Source organism: Giraffa tippelskirchi, chromosome 2 (genome assembly GCF_054371585.1).
Source record: "Giraffa tippelskirchi isolate mGirTip1 chromosome 2, T2T-mGirTip1v1.2.pri, whole genome shotgun sequence".
NCBI classification, from domain to species: Eukaryota; Metazoa; Chordata; class Mammalia; order Artiodactyla; family Giraffidae; genus Giraffa; species Giraffa tippelskirchi.
The window spans coordinates 16,047,080-16,064,823 of record NC_137276.1 but is presented as its reverse complement, the minus strand read 5'-3'; the positions used below and the strand labels follow the sequence as shown (position 1 = coordinate 16,064,823).

General features: G+C 36.9%; 1 protein-coding gene across 7 annotated transcripts in view; it reads left to right on the top strand.

Moving 5' to 3' along the window:
• Positions 1-17,744, top strand: part of ATRNL1 (attractin like 1) — a 738,261-nt gene that overhangs the window by 34,715 nt on the left and 685,802 nt on the right. For all 7 annotated transcript variants that reach the window (XM_081573518.1, XM_081573521.1, XM_081573515.1 and 4 more), the window contains exons 2-5: positions 2,902-2,985; positions 4,109-4,222; positions 14,875-15,003; positions 16,367-16,575. In XM_081573518.1, the coding sequence (XP_081429644.1) occupies positions 2,902-2,985; positions 4,109-4,222; positions 14,875-15,003; positions 16,367-16,575 (536 nt within the window). The remainder of the gene's footprint in view (positions 1-2,901; positions 2,986-4,108; positions 4,223-14,874; positions 15,004-16,366; positions 16,576-17,744) is intronic.

Sequence of the window (17,744 nt, the reverse complement as noted above, 5' to 3'; positions counted from 1 at the left end):
ATTATACAGAGTGAAGTAAGCCAGAAAGAAAAACAACAATACAGTATACTAATGCATATATATGGAATTTGAAAGATGGTAACGATAACCCTATATGCGAGACAGAATAAGAGACACAGATGCATGGAACAATTTTATGGACTCTGAGGGAGAAGGTGAGGGTGGGACGTTCTGGGAGAATAGCATTGAAACATGTATATTATCATATGTGAAACAGAACACCATTCCATGTTCGATGCATGTGACAAGGGCTCAGGGCCAGGGCAATGGGATGATCCAGAAGGATGGGATGGGGAGGGAGGTGGGTGGGGGGTCCAGGAAGGGGAACACATGTAAACCCATGGCTGATTCATGTCAATGTATGGCAAAAACTATTACAATATTGTAAAGTAATTAGCCCCCAACTAAAATAAATAAATTTATAAAAAAAAAATAAAACAAAAAAAACAAAAAGAGTCGGACATGACTGGATGACTGAACAACAACAGTTACAGCAACAACAATGTGTTGTTAAAGCTTGTCCATCAAATTCTTAATTTTGATTAATATAGTTTTCATAATTAGAATTTCCATTATTTTTCAAACACACTGTTACTTTTTATGGCTTCAATTAACTGTCAAAATTTTATATCTTGTTGTCTTTTTGAACTTAATAAATTGTGTTTATTATGTAAGGCACACCTGATAATCTCCACATATTGGGAATTCTTCAGATCTCTTTCTGAAGCTATTTTGTTGGTTGTTATTTTGTTGTCTTCTATCTTCATATACCTTATTATCTTTGATTATAGTAGACATCTTATTTGAAAAATTACTGCTAGGAATAAGTTGAAGACTAGGATCATGTTATCTTTTTATAGAGAACGTTTTTGTATCTTATGTTAGGAGACTTGGCCTCATACGCTATGGCCCATAGCCCAGCAGGCTCCTCTGTCCACAGGATTTTCCAGGCAAGAATACTGGAGTGGGTTGCCATTTCCTTCTTCAAATAGTAGTTCTAGTCTCACCTTAAGCCAGTGGTAGGTCTCGGAGTTTTCTGCCATCCTGATGGCTTGTAGCTGGGTTGCCGTCCATGCAGATTTTGTTTCTGGTACATCTTCACCCTACTTGCAAATCATCATGTCCTATATCAGAGTGCCGTGTTGTTTATTTGAGCCCCTACTTTTGTAGGTTATTGCCTCCAACTTTTGTCCCCCTCCCTCCTTGAGGCAGCTGAAAGCACTCTCTGCCTTTTGGCAGTCTCTAATAAACAGATGAAATTCTCCATAACAAAAGTCACTCTGGATGCCCAGTTCTTAAAGAATTTGCAGCTTCTGGATCTTGGCTTAGTAGATCTTACCATTCTGTTACTTATTAGATTTAAAAATTGTTCTTTTAGCTTTTTAAATTATCTTCAGTGGAAGTTTGTCTGAATTACTTCATCAGGAGCTATTATTGGAAGTGACAAATCAGGACAAGTTATTTAACCTGTTATTAAAAATGTACTTCAGTTTTCTCATCTGTAGTATGGGATTAATAATGTTTACTATCTCGTGGGGTTTTTGAGATTTTTAAGTGAGGTGACATTGTGTGCTTAGAGTAACACCTGATACATAGAAAATTTAGTATTAGATTAATTTGAGAACACTGGAGTTTTCCAAGCATGAATTAGTCCCTTTTTTTGCCCAAAGTAATTTGCAGGGATTATGAAAGATTTATAAGTAACATTTATATTAATTAACCTTTATGTCAATGCTGGTTTAGGTAAATGAAGCTTTTCCCCCCCTAATATTTTTAATACTCACTGCTATAAGGAGAATTTAATATTGCCTTAAACTAGATAATGACCCTGATAACTTTGTGTACATGTATATATATGTGTGTGTGTGTGTATCTATATGTGAATGTACAAAGACTGATAAGCCCCAGGGTGTGTTTCTGTGTATGTGTGTATGTGAGCTAAGTTGATTTAGTCATGTCCAACTCTTTGCCACCTGTAGCCCGCCAGGCTCCTCTGTCTATGGGTTTCTCAAGGCAAGAATACTAGAGTGGGTTGCCATGCCTTCTTCCAGGGGATCTTCCCTACCCAGGAATCAAACCTGCGTCTCTTATGTCTCCTGCACTGGCAGGCGGGTTCTTTACCACTAGCGCTACATGGGAAGCCCGCGTGTATTTGTATGCCTATATAATAAAGGCTAAATAGAAAGATATCTTAATTATTTAAAATATTGTCTTTTCTTGATAAAATAAGTGGGCTGGAGCTAAGGAGAACAACATGAAGTAGAATTGGGTTAATCTTTAAACATTTTAAAAGTCTGAAAATCTGAAGCTTTTCTAATTATCTTTTTCTTTTTTGTGTTTAAAACAGAGGATAATTAAAAAACCCTTGATTTACCCTATTTTTAAAATTGATTGAGTTCTTGGACTAGGTATAAAGTAGGCAAAAGAAAATGATAATAAAAACAGGTAGCTGAATTCAGTAAAGTCTGGTGATAGCTACTTTGCAGTCCTGCATGAAAAACAAATAGACCTAACAGTGTAACCTTCCCCCAAAGTGCTAGGTACATATACTATTTCTCTGCTCCATAGATCTGCATCTTTCAAAATGTATTTGATCTTTCTTTTGCCTCCATCTAATTTTTGTGCAGAGGAAGTGTTACTGAATTCATTTTGCATCAGCATGGAACCCATCTGTATAATGTTCAGTCTTTCAATGTGGTTTTTCCAGTTTGTAAAATGAAACAATCATATAAAAACTTAAAAAAATTAAAAAACAAGTTTCTTTTGAGATTTAGAGAGATAAATGGCAATTTGAAAATTTTCATAAGTTGTAAACAAATTCTCCTTTTTGGAAGCTTGGATTATTGTCTTTAAATGTTTTATGCTATTATAGGTAATCATTTTTGTGATTTTGTTTTCTAGGTTAACAGAACCTTCTGGATATTTAACAGATGGTCCAATTAACTATAAATATAAAACTAAATGCACATGGCTAATTGAAGGCTAGTAAGTATACAATTTGGGTTAAATTAATTTATTCTGCAATGATAAATGCTTACCGGTATAAAACATTATAAAAGTATAACAGCTTCAAAGTTACATAGTTTATTCTGTTGCTTATTGTTGGAAAATATTATTCATTTTATTTTAAAATTGGATTTATAAATTTTAGATATCAAGTTTAATATAAATTACAATACCCTTGTGACAGTAGTTTAATTTTTACATATATTTTATTTTTAAGTTCTGTCACTATGGCATTAAATAAAGTATGCATTTTTTGCTTATTTTAAATAGCTTGTTATAGAATTTGAAGACTCCATTGAAAGTATAAAAATATTCCATGCTGAATTATGCCATTTGTTCATACTGTTCATCATTTTAGTTCTAAGGGTGTTAAAAAAAGAACATTTTGTAAGAGTTAATTGTCCTTTTAGAGGCATTTTTCAATAATTAGGGCTTGTGACTGAATTTATCTATTTAACATATGAATGAATCACAGATGAATTGATATTAGTTGTTTTTGACCTGTTTTTTGATTTTTAAAGAGTCTGGAAAACTGGGTATTTTTTGTTGTTGTTGTTGTTACTTTAAAAGCTTTTTTAAAACTTTAGAGTTATTAATTCCCTGTGTACCTATGGTCTCCTTTATTTGTTAACAAATGGCAGTGTATCATACTGAGATGTTTTGATTAAATTTGAAGACCTTATTAGTACCTGTAGTTAAAGGTTGATAGAAATAAGAATAGTCTTGAGTGCTGAATTTAAAAATCAACTTTATTTAAGTACAATTTGCATATAATGAAATATATCCATATTAAGTGTACAGGTCAATAAAGTTTCAATGAAGTTTACAGTTTATGTATCTCTACCTTAATTAAGACAGAACATTTCCTGTTGATTAAATTTTTAGAAAAGGATGATGCATGCCTATGGCTGGTTAATAGATTTTGAAGTTGTATGTCTTTTTTACAAATTTCATATGACTGCTTATCAATCTTTTATACTGATGACTTAGGGATTTATAGCTAAATTTCTGTAAATAGATTTTTAATAAAATATTGTAAGATTTCGTCAGATCATGCTTTACATATTACATATTAATTTTAAAATATTTTAATTTTTTTCAGTCCAAATGCAGTGTTAAGATTAAGATTCAATCATTTTGCTACAGAATGTAGCTGGGATCATATGTATGTTTATGATGGAGATTCAATATATGCACCTTTAATAGCTGTACTTAGGTGAGTAGTTATGTTTAATTGGTGAACTTACAGTCAGTTGTAGAAAAGTAACTGTATAATTTATTAATTTTAAATATATACTCATCTGTACTTCAAAAATAAATTTAGCATAGATATTGGTGGCTAAATTTCAAAGCTTGTATAAGACTTGATACTGTATCAACTTAGGTGTATGTATAATAATATAAACATTGATATAACAATGATAAATAAGTACTGTCTCAGAAATATAGATTTATTTATAAATATTCTTTATTCTTGCTATACACAGTTCATACTTTTAAGGTAAATTGGGTATGTTTTCAAAACTACCTATATGGATAGATTAACGTGAGTTCTAACTGACAAAGAAATTAATAGACTTTTTTTTTTTAAAGAAAATGAAAATTTATTTTTTCTGGCTTTATTGAGATATAATTGACATATTGTATTAGTTTAAATTTTATAACATGATGACATATATCTATGAACACATTTATATAGTGTGTGTGCTCAGTCTCGTCTCTTTTGTGACCCCATGGACTGTAACCTGCCAGGTTCCTCTGTCCATGAAATTTTCCAGGCAAGAGTACTGGAGTGAGTTGCCATTTCCTTCTCGAGGAATAGACATATATTTTAAGGTTGTTTTTTATTTTAGAGAAATTATAAATTTTAAATTCTGTAAAAAAAAAGATTAAGTTATATTTTATGTAGTGGTTTAGTAAGAAAGGTTGTTTGTATTAGTTCTCACAGTTTGGAAATTTTGGTTACTTCAAAATGTATTATTGTTAGTCAGATAGACTTAATTTAAAGGTTTTAAAATCACAGCATTTTCAGGATCAATTTAAAAATCTTTTTTATGTGTGTATGTACATTATTATGAAATGTTTTATGAACAGAAGAAAATATATTAGAAAAAATTTTGAGCATATAGTATAGATTTTGTGTACAATTTAACTAGCATGATTGTTGAGTTATTCATTACATTATTCTTTACTTCTGTTTTTTAAACAGTGTCTCTTTTTTAAAAAAAAAAAAAGTTTATTTATCTATTCTTTTGTCTGTGCTGGGTCTTCACTGCTGTAGAAGCAGCTCTCTGGTTGTGTGCATGGGCTTCTCATTGTGGTGGCTTCTCATGTTGCAGAGCATGGGCTCTGGGGTGTGCAGGCTTCAGTAGCTGCAGCTCATGGGGTCAGTACTTGGGGTTCCTGGGCTCTTAAGCACAGACTCAGTAGTTGTGGCGCACAGGCTTAGTTGCCCCAGGGCATGTGGGATCTTCCCGGACCAGGCATCGAATCCAAGTCTCCTGCATTGGCAGGCAGATTCTTTACCACTGAGCCTCTAGGGATGCCCTACCCAGTATCTTTTATATGTTCTGTCATTGTTAAAAATTTATATATGGGTAAAAGCTTACTGTTCCCTTTAACTTTGTATTTTAATTTTCTTTTTACTATTTATGTTGTAGTTATTCTGTTTTAACAGGAATGCAAATTATTTTTTTTTGGACAAACAAGTAAGGAATTGTATTTTGGAATGACTGTTTTAAAGTGAGTCCTTTGGACCTTGCTCAAGACACTTTTATAACTTAATTTTTGAGTTGTTTGAAAGTTATTTAAAGGGTATTCTTGAGTAACACTTAATCTAAGAATAGTACAGCATGAGAAGTGCTGGGCTGGAAGAAACACAAGCTGGAACAAGATTGCCGGGAGAAATATCAATAACCTCAGATATGCAGATGACACCACCCTTATGGCAGAAAGCGAAGAAGAACTAAAGAGCCTCTTGATGAAAGCAAAAGAGGAGAGTGAAAAAGTTGACTTAAAGCTCAACATTCAGAAAACTAAGATCATGGCATCTGGTCCCATCACTTTATGGGAAATAGATGGGGAAACAGTGGAAACAGTGTCAGACTATTTTTTTGGGCTCCAAAATCACTGCTGATGGTGATTGCAGCCATGAAATTAAAAGATGCTTACTCCTTGGAAGGAAAGTTATGGCCAACCTAGATAGCATATTTAAAAGCAGAGACATTACTTTGCCAACAAAAGTCCATCTAGTCAAGGCTGTGGTGTTTCCAGTGGTCATGTATGGATGTGAGAGTTGGACGGTGAAGAAAGCTGAGCGCCGCAGAATTGATGCTTTTGAACTGTGGTGTTGGAGAAGACTCTTGAGAGTCCCTTGGACTGCAAGGAGATCCAATCAATCCATCCTAAAAGAGATCAATCCTGGGTGTTCATTGGAAGGACTGATGTTGAAGCTGAAACTCCAATACTTTGGCCACCTCATGCGAAGAGTTGACTCATTGGGAAAGACCCTAATGCTGGGTAGGATTGGGGACAGGAGGAGATGGGGACGACAGAGGATGTGATGGTTGGATGGCATCACCGACTCGATGGACATGGGTTTGGGTGGACTCCGGGAGTTGGTGATGGATGTGCTGAGAGAGGCCTGGCGTGCTGCAATTCATGAGGTCGCAAAGAGTCGGACACGACTGAGCAACTGAGTGACTGAACTGAACTGAGATAGAAAATGGAGCATAGCTTTGTGAATAATTACATTGTAAGATATTTTTTTTTGCAACAGTTAGATAAGATCCTAGTTCATACATTTATTTTTAGCAGTTTAGATATAACTGTTTTCATTCCTCTATCTTTGTCTACCTTTGCTGACCATCATTTAGATGTGTGCCTTTTTATTTGTGTTTCTAGTAGTTGTGATGACTTTCCATTAATTAACAGTGATTCATTAACGCTCTTACCAACCATTTCTTTGATACTAAAGGAAACTTTTGTTAGATAATTAGCAGGATGGGATTTAGTGTGACTGTGAAGGTGAAACCAGTGACTTTTCATTAGCAAGTGTTTCTGTTAGCTATCCTGAGGGAGATAGAAAGTTCATGTTTATTAAATATCCACTTGATTCTCAGCACTGTATCAGGCAGTTTAAATGTCATCCCATCCTCATAAGGACACTGTAGAAGTGCTGTTAGCCCCCATTTATTGTTGAGAGAATTGAGCCCCAGAGAAATCAAGTTTTACTTCTAACAGATGGTAGAGCCAGGATTAGGACTTGCTAGTCTCCTTACTTAAAGCCTATACAACAGTGTGTACTTCACTTTACTAAGAATTCAGAATCTAAACATTTGAATTATTCCAGTTATATGAGTATTTATTGTTCAACAAGTGTTTGATAACCTACCCAGTTCCAGAGACTACCATAAGCCTGGAGGATGCAGTAAGGAGTAAAGTACAGGCCACTGCAGACAACAGCTACCTGAAGCTGGGTCAGACTTCATAGGTCAGGTGCACAGCCCTCCCCAAAGCTGCCCTCACTTCAGACACCAGCTGCACGTTCAGGGATGCCCAGGTCACCTGCCCTTCTGGACCAGCTGGTTGCAAGTTGAGAGGTGCCGTAATCCACTCAGGTTTAGTCATTAACTAGATAACTCACAGAACTCAGGAAAGCGCCGTACTTATGATTATAGTTTTATTCCAGATTATACAAATCAGGACCAGTCAAATGGTGAGACACACGGGGTGAGATCTGGGAGCATCACAGACAAAGCTTCTGCGTCCTTATGTGTGCCTAGTCACTCAGTCGTGTCTGATTCTTTGCGACCCCATGGGCTGTAGCCTGCCAGGCTCCTCTGTCCTTGGGATTCTCCAGGCAAGATCACTGGAGTGGGTTGCCATTTCCTCCTCCAGGGGATCTTCCCAACCCAGGGATCGAGCCCAGGTCTCCCACATTGCAGGCGGATTCTTTACTGTCTGAACTTCCAAGGGAAGCCCAAGAATACTGGAGTTAGATCGCCTATACCTTCTTCAGGGGAACTTCCTGACCCAGCAATCTAACTGGGGTCTCCTGTGTTGCAGGCGGATTCTTTATCAGCTGAGCTACCAGGGAAGCCCAGAATGTCCTTAGGACGGATGTTATCCTCCCAACGTATCAGTGTGTATTAGGATGCTCTCCTGAGTTACAGTATTAATTGGGAATTGTGTTTCGTAGACATGATTGATTGAATCATTGGCCACGCGGTCAAACTCAGTCTCCAGCCCCATTCTGACTGAAAGTCAGGTAGATTTCTTGTGGCTTAAAGCTCCCATACTTTAACCAGTCACATGATTGGTCTTTCTGGTGTGGGCAGCTCCCATCCTGAGTCACCTCTAGCATAAACTGTGAGCCTACAGTGGATAACAGAGACATTATTGTCAGTTGGGAAATGCCAAGGTTTTGGAGGCTGCATCACCACACAGTCGTCGTGCCCTGTGAGTGACATGTAAACAGACATTTTACACATTATGTGTTGTAATCGGATTATGGAAAGAGTGCTGTATGATTTCAGAAGTAGCTAATTCTTCATGGTGTTTTTCGTTGTCAGTAGAAGAGTGAAGACAAAGTGTGGGGATTAGATAGGACTTTCTAGATGGAGAGAAACATACCGTTCAGTTCAGTTCAGTCACTCAGTCATGTCCAACTCTTTGCGACCCCATGGACTGCAGCATGCCAGACTTCCCTGTCCATCACCAACTCCTGGAGCTTGCTCAAACTCATGTCCATTGAGTTGGTGATGCCATGCAACCGTCTCATCCTGTGTGGTCACCTTCTCCTCCCGCCTTCAGTCTTTCCCAGCATCAGGGTCTTTTTCAATGAGTCAGTTCTTTGCATCAGGTGGCCAAAGTATTGGAGTTTCAGCTTCAACGTCAGTCCTTCCAATGAATATTCAGAACTATTTCCTTTAGGATTGACTGGTTGGATCTCCTTGTAGTTCAAGGGACTCTCAAGGGTCTTCTCCAACACCACAGTTCAATAGCATCAATTCTTTGGCACTTAGCTTTCTTTATAGTCCAACTCTCACATCCATACATGACTACTGGAAAAACCATAGCTTTGGCTAGACGGACCTTTGTTGGCAAAGTAATGTCTCTGCTTTTTAATATGCTGTCTAGATTTGTCATAGTTTTTCTTCCAAGGGGAAAGCATCTTTTAATTTCATGGCTGCATTCATCATGTGCAGTGATTTTGGAGCCCCCCAAAATAGTCTCTCACTGTTTCCATTGTTTCCCCATCTATTTGCCATGAAGTGGTGGGACTGGATGCCATGATCTTAGTTTTTGAATGTTGAGTTTTAAGCCAACTTTTTCACTCTCCTCTTTCACTTTCATCAAGAGGCTCTTTAGTTCTTCTTTGCTCTCTGCCGTAAGGGTGGTATCATCTGTGTATCTGAGGTTATTGACATTTCTCCCAGCAATCTTGATTCCAGCTTGTGCTTCATCCAGCCTGGCATTTCACATGATGTACTCTGCATATAAGTTAAATAAAGAGGGTGACAATATACAGCCTTGACGTACTCCTTTCCCGATTTGGAACCTGTCTGTTGTTCCATGTCCAGTTCTAACTTGCTTCTTGACCTGCATACAGATTTCTGAGAAGGCTGTTAAGGTGGTCTGATATTCCCATCTCTTTAAGAATTTTCTACAGTTTGTTGTGGGCTTTGGTGTAGTCAATAAAGCAAAAGTTGATGTTTTTCTGGCACTCTCTGGCTTTTTCAGTGATCCAGCAGATGTTGGCAATTTACCTCTGGTTCCTCTGCCTTTTCTAAATCCAGCTTGAACATCTGGAAGTTCACAGTTCATGTACTGTTGAAGCCTGGCTTGGAGAATGTTGAGCATTACTTTGCTAGTGTGTGAGATGAATGCAACTGTGCGGTAGTTTGAGCATTCTTTGGCATTGCCTTTCTTTGGTATTGGAATGAAAACTGACCTTTTCCAGTCCTGTGGCCACTGCTGAGTTTTCCACACTTGCTGGCCTATTGAGTGCAGCACTTTCACAGCATCATGTTTCAGGATTTGAAACAGCTCAACTGGAATTCCACCTCCAGTAGCTTTGTTCATAGTGACATATACACACTAAAGAACATTATATTTTGGGACAGTAGTAAGTAGTGATGAGTAACTTGATCATAGGAAATATGAAGGGATAGGTGGGAGCCAGAGTATCCTATAAACGGTAATCAGTAGCATCTCCTGAATGCTCATGTGCCAGGCAGTGTGCAAGAGTCCTTTATATATATATCAAGTCATTGAATCCTCACAGTAACCTTTCAGGTAGGTATTATTGCTATTTTGTAAGTGGAGAATTGAGGCACAGAGAGATTCTGTGAGTGACTCAGAGTTGCTTAACTTGTAAGCAGTGGAATCAGAATACAAGCCTGGTTTTACTGTCCCTTGATCACTGTAGCATTGCTTTCTTGTTACCACACTAAAGAAATTGACTTTATTCTGTAGGCAAGACAGAACTATATGTAATTCTCCATTTTATAATATGGAGATGGATTGGAATGGAGATGTGTTATTTTTTTATTGTGTGCTGGACGATCATGTGCCAGACACCTTGATTGTAAAATCATCAGTGATAATAATTTGAGGCCTAAGAATTTATTATATTCCCAGAGAATGCTGGGGACACTAGAAATTCACAGCCAACTGAATTCTGTCTATTTCAGATGTTGAGGTGATTCACACCCATCCTGCAGTTTCTGAAGGTCCTGTCTTTTATGGGTTCACTTTTATGCCTAGCCTTGGGGGTCTCAGGTCAAAGAGAGTTCCATGTTCTACTTTCTGGTTTCCTAGCTCTGGAAAACAGTCCAGTTTCTTAGCCCTTTGAACCTCATCTCCAACTTTGAAATTAGTGAATGCCGGTACAGAATTCCTGGCCTCACCCTTTGCTTAGTTCCCCAGGACCTTCAGGCTAATTTTGTTCTTTTAATATGTCATTTTTCTAGTTGACTTCAGTGAGAGAGTTGGTTGGTCCAAATAGGTATGTTATGTGGGAAGTGGGAATATTTTTTCATTTTTTGTTTTTAAAACACTTACAGACAAACAGCCAAGCAAACAAATCTGCTCTTTTCATCTGTTTCAGAGCATTTAATCATATCTGTTAAAAAGATCTGGGAATATTATTTTTAGCAATGTACTCATGATACAATCTCACTACAGTGAAAATTACATATGTGTAACTAAGACTGGTCTTATAGAAATTAATTCTGTTGGCAGTCTCCTTTTAAAATCTTTTGTTCCTTCACAAACATAAGCTAGTAAATGTTATGATAATTATTAAAACATCAGGAGTTGTTTACTTTTTAATTTGTTTGATTTTCAAAATGTATTTACAAAATGAATTACTTGACTATAATATTTCATTTTGTTCTGTCAAATACAGTTCGAATGAGGGACTTCAGTTCTTGGTGGTACCTAAATGTAAGTTTAACAGTGTCTAAAGAAATCGGATATTTTGAGTAATGTACGACCCTAATGCTGGGAAGGATTGGGGGCAGGAAGAGAAGAGGATGACAGAGGATGAGATGGTTGGATGGCATCACCGACTCGATGGACATGGGTTTGGGGAAACTCCGGGAGTTGGTGATGGACAGGGAGGCCTGGCGTGCTGCGATTCATGGGGTTGCAAAGAGTCAGACATGACTGAGTGACTGAACTGAACTGAACTGAAAGGAATCGGATATTTTGAGTAATGTAATTTGTTGTTAGCAGCTTTTTTTCTTTCTTATGTGTTTGCATAGATTTAGAGAGGATAGTATGGTATAAGTAAATGAAGATACATAATTTTCCCCTATGAACAAGGATGCTTAAAAAGGGAGAAATACCAGTTATTAATATAGAACTCCTGCTTTTACACAGTTATATTTTTCCCCAGCAAACTTCATTTTCTTTTATGTGTATTGTCTTTTGGAATAATTTATATTTTGATGTAATTTGTCTTTCTCTATCAGAGTTACTTCACTAAGCAAAATACCCTTCAGGTTCATCCATGTTGTTGCAAATGGTAAAAATTTCCTTCTCTTTATGGCTAAGTAATATTCCAGTGTGTGTGTGTGTGTGTGTGTGTGTGTGTGTGTGTGTGTGTGTGTGTGTGTGTGTGTGTGTGTGTGTGTGTGTGTGTGTGTGTGTGTGTGTGTGTGTGTGTGTGTGTGTGTGTGTGTGTGTGTGTGTGTGTGTGTGTGTGTGTGTGTGTCATGTCTTCTTTATCCATTCATTTCTTGGTAGACACTTAGGTTGCTTCCATATCTTGACTTTGTAAATAATGCTGCTAAGAACATTGGAATACATGTATCTTTTTGGATTAGTATTTTCATTTTCTTTAGATAAATCCCAGAGTAGAATTGCTGGGTCATATGGTATTCTGTTTTTAATTTTTTGAGAAACTTTTATACTGTTTTCCGTAGCGGCTGGATCATTTTACATTCCCATGAAGAGTGCAAGAGAGTTCCCTTTTCTTCGCATCCTCCCTAACATTTATTATGTCTTTTTGATGATAGCCATTCTGACAGGTGTGAGGTGATGTTTCCCTGTGGTTTTGATTTGCATTTCTCTAATGATTGGGCTTCCCTGGTAGCTCAGATGGTAAAGCGTCCCCCTACAATGTGCGAGACCCGAGTTTGATCCCTGGGTGGGGAAGATCCCCTGGAGAAGGAAATGACAACCCACTCCAGTAATCTTGCCTGGAAAATCCCATGGACTGAGGAGCCTGGTAAGCTATAGTCCATGGGGTCGCAAAGAGTCAGACACGACTGAGCGACTTCACTAATGATTAGCAGTGTTTAGCATCTTTTCATGTGCCTGTTGTACATCTGTATGTCTTCTTTGGAAAAATGTCTATGCATGTCTTCACATAGACATATTTTATTAATCAGGTAAAAAAAACATTTTTTTTAAATTCGATGTTGAGTTCTATGAGTTCTTTCTATATTTTGGACATTAAACCCTTATCAGACATCATTTGTAAATATCTTCTCCCTTTTAGTAGGTTGTCTTTTTGTTTTGCAGATGGTTTCCTTTGCTGTGCAAAAACTTTTATGTTTGATTGGGTCCAATTTCTTTATTTTTGCTTTTCTCTCCCTTTCCCGAGGGGGCAGATCCCCCCAAATAATCCTACAACTATGTCAAAGAGTATCCTGCCTATGTTTTCTTCCAGGAGTTGTATGGTTTCTGGTCTTATATTTAGGTCTTTAATCCAGTTTGAGTTTATTTTTGTATATGGTGTGAGGGCGTGTTCTAATTTCATTGTTTTGCATGTAACCATCCAGTTTTCCCAGCACTACTTGTTGAAGAGACCAGCTTTTCTCCATTGTATATTTTTACCTCTTTTGTCATTGATAAATTGACCATGAGTGTGTGGGTTTATTTCTGAGCTTTCTATTCTGTTCCATTGATCTTTTTGTCTCTTTTTATGCTAAAACTATACTGTTTTGATTCCTGTATCTTTGTATTATAGCCGGAAGTCATGGAGTGGGATACCTCCAGCTTTGTTCTTTTTTTTTTCATCAAGATTGCTTTGGCTATTCAAGATCTTTTGTGGTTTCATACAAATTTTAGGATTATTTGTTCTAGTTCCATGAACAATGTCATGGGTGTTTTGCTAAGGATTCCATTGAATCTGTAGATTGCTTTGGGTTCAGTTCAGTTCGGTCATTTAGCCATGTCTGACTCTTTGTGACCCCATGGGCTGCAGCACGCAAGACTTCCCTGTCCATCACCAACTCCTGGCGTTTGCTCAAACTCATGTTCATTGAGTCGGTGATGCCATCCAACCATTTCATCCTCTGTTGTCTTGTTCTCCTGCCTTCAATCTTTCCCAGCATCAGAGTCTTTTTCAATGAGTCAGTTCTTCGTATCAGGTGGCCAAGGTATTGGAGTTTCAGCTTCAGCATCAGTCCTTCCAATGAATATTCAGGATTGATTTCCTTTAGGATTGACTGGTTGGATCTCCTTGTAGTTCAAGGGACTCTCAAGGGTCTTCTCCAACACCACAGTTCAAAAGCATCAATTTTTCAGTGCTCAGTTTTCTTTATGGTCCAACTCTCACATCCATACATGACTACTGGAAAAACCATAGCTTTGACTAGACACACCTTTGTTGGCAAAGTAATGTCTCTGCTTTTTAATATACTATCTAGATTTGTCATAGCTTTTCTTCCAAGGAGCAAGTGTCTTTTAACTTCATGGCTGCAGTTACCATCTGTAGTGATTTTGGAGCCTGAGAAAATAAAGATAGTATTGCTTTGGGTAGTATGGACATTTTAACCATATTAATTCTTCCCAGGTGGCTCAGTGGTGAAGAATCTGCCTTTCAGTGCAGTAGATGCAGATTGATATCGGGATCGGAAAGATCCCCTGGAGAAGGAAATGGCAACCTGCTCTAGTATTCTTGCCTGGGAAATCCCATGGACAGGGGGCCTGGCGGGCTACAGTCCAGGGGGTCCCAAAGAGTCAGACACGACTTAGCAGCTTAGCGACAACAGTTCTTTCCCAACGTATCTTTAAATGAAGGTTTACGGATAACTTAAGTCAAAGAGCGCCCTATGGTCTTATGAGAGGATGGACAACAGGGCAAAGGGGAGAAATGGGACATTATGGTCTAGTGGTGAGAAGACAGAAAGGAGTACGGTGGCCTGAGAGTAGATGTTAGTCTGTCAGCAGCAGCAGTGGAGCTCCTTGGTGAGAAATGACTAGGAACTCATTTTAGATTTATTCTTCTAGTTGCCCATTGTAATATATAATAGATAGTGATTGTGACAAGAATATTTTGAATAAGTCTTGTGTGATTAACACAAGTCTTGTGTATTAATATACACAAAGTTCAACTTTGCTCTCTTACAGTGGCTTGATAGTTCCTGAAATACGGGGGAATGAAACTGTGCCTGAAGTCGTTACAACATCTGGCTATGCGCTGTTACATTTTTTTAGTGATGCTGCATATAATCTAACTGGTTTCAACATTTTTTACTCGTAAGTATTTTTTTAGAAAAATTCATATTGTAATAATGATTCTTATAATTTGACATAAAAAGAGTTTATTGTTTGTATAAGTGTCTTACGTACCAGGAGTTGGCTAAGGTGTTAAATGCCAAAATATACGGCATCTCTTCCTAAGTTACATAACATTTTTAATAATACGGTCCCCCAAATACTGTCTAAGCTTGTATTAGGATAATTTGTAAACCTCAGGGCACCATGGTAACAAGTTAGGTTTGGTTGAAAATTAATTACAAAATTAAAAATTGTTGGGAAATGATTAAGTAAAGAAACACACACTTAGTATAACTTTAAGTCACAAATGTTCAAGATTGCAGGGAGCCGTCACCTGCCCCTCTGTGCTCCAAGGTATTTTATAGCTAATCTGAAGAATGAAGAGAGCTACATTTTCATAGTCCTTGTTATTGCAGAAACTGTGCTGAATGTTTTATATACAGTAAGATTCTTTAATTCTCTTCACATCAGTTCTGTCAAGTGAGTATTTTCCCCATTTTACACATGAAAAAATTGAGGCTTAGGAGATAAGTGGCTATATACCACTGTCTCTTTAAAATTAGAAAAATAATATTTCTTGAGTGTCTCTTATGTCTAACTCTCTATGCAAATTTTTATATCTAGAAGTCCAAGGGTGAAGTGAATTAACCAGTGATGCTTTTGGTTGTTTTCATTAGGAATGACCGCAGAAGAATTTGATACATTTTTTTCTTTGTTTTCTTCAGGAATGTAGAAAATGATAACTGAGGATTTTTCATGAGGAATAAAACATCCTAAATATCCTTGAATCAGCAATTTATTATAGAATTTATTTATATCAAGCATGTACACAAGGGAAAATAAATATATAGTAAAATATAATCAGTTAGGGAGCCTTAAAATAAAATCTGATAAACACCTTTTAACTTCCACAACAGTGTTTAGGTGATAGCATGCTATTTAAGTATCATGTAACCAGTTTATGCCTTGGCTTCTCTTACTGTTTCATGTATTCATGACCTTATTTTTTTCCTATAAAGTGTACTCATACCCTGTAAAACGTTTGAGTACTTGAATATTTACCAAACATTCTGCTGGGAACTGTATAGATCCTGCAGATGTTGAGTGTGTAGTCTTGGTAGCAGAGGAAACTCATTGAATGAACTGAGGCCAGTTGAAAATATGTATACCTGAATCGCCTTAGGGGTAAAAAGGTACAGAGTGAAAAACTGAAGTCACATTGTAAAACTGTGTTAAATGAAGCACATGGACACGTACAACATTTATAAAGTTAACAAAATATCAGCCCAGATTATTTTTCCAATCATCTTGAATTTGAATATATATGAATTATATTTTACAGCATCAATTCTTGTCCTAACAATTGCTCTGGTCATGGGAAGTGTACAACTAGTGTCTCTGTTCCAAGTCAAGTGTATTGTGAATGTGATAAATACTGGAAGGGTGAAGCTTGTGATATCCCCTACTGTAAAGCCAATTGTGGCAGTCCAGATCATGGTTACTGTGACCTAACAGGAGAAAAGTTGTGTGTCTGCAATGATAGTTGGCAAGGTAAGTGACTTTTGGAACATATAGTCACATATCTAATATATTAATGCAAATAATATCTACACTCATTTGCTGTAGTTTGCACACCCAAATCTCATATATTTATTTTATTTTTATAATTTCAGTAATAGTCAACTTCTTAATAATTTGCCTCTTCATAAGGCTTCCCTGGTGACTCAGATGGTAAAGAATCTACCTGCAATGCAGGAGACCCAGGTTCCATCCCTGGGTGGGGAAGATCCCTTGGCGAAGGGAATGGTTATCTACTCCTGTGTTCTTGCCTGGGAAATCTCATGGACAGAGGATCCTGGTGGTCTATAGTCCATGGGGTTGTAAAGAGATGGACATGACTGAGTGACTTTCACTTTTTTCACAAAATCAGTAAAGATTTTGTCTACATGCTATTATGAGAATCAAGTAAAGTTATAAATGAAACTCTCAATTGTAGATGTATGATCATTGATCTTCTTTAATTTTTTGATGGGCTCCCAAAGATTTGGTGGCTTGGCCAAAATTAACACCTGGTACATTGAAATTTGATTTATAATAGATAACATAAATAGCATATTGCAAAAATAGATGCTTATCTTGGAAGAAGTATTGGACTATATTAAACTTCTTTCTTAGGAAAGACTGACCTCTTGTGGCTATTTTTAAAAGAACAGAATATTTTAAAAAGTTTTTCACTTGCTTGTGGCAAAAGCAGTAAGAAGAATTAGGGAAGAATTTCTAAATAATTTTTTATCAACATGTATTATTAAAGATTAAATTTAGAGTACATTGAAAAGTTTTAGTTTTAAGTATTTGGGTATAAAATCATAAATCTTACCGTTGTGGAATTAACTGAAGAGATAGGTACTAGTTATTTATATATTGGGCTGGCCAAAGCATTCATTTGGGTTTTTCCCTTACAGTGTTATAGAAAAATCCCAGTGAACTCTTTGGCCAACTCCAGTACTTACCTACCCAGAGGTTGCTTTGTGCAACTTATATTTACATATTGAGAATCCTGTGTATTAATGCTGCATGGTCATGTGTAGCAGTAGTAACAGTAGTTCCTATCAGATGCAAGTAAAGACCAAAGAGAATGTGCTCATCATATTTAACTTTCCTCAGACAAATTAAAAAAATGTTGCTGAGTGTGCTGAGTAGTTATTTGGAGGAATTATTTT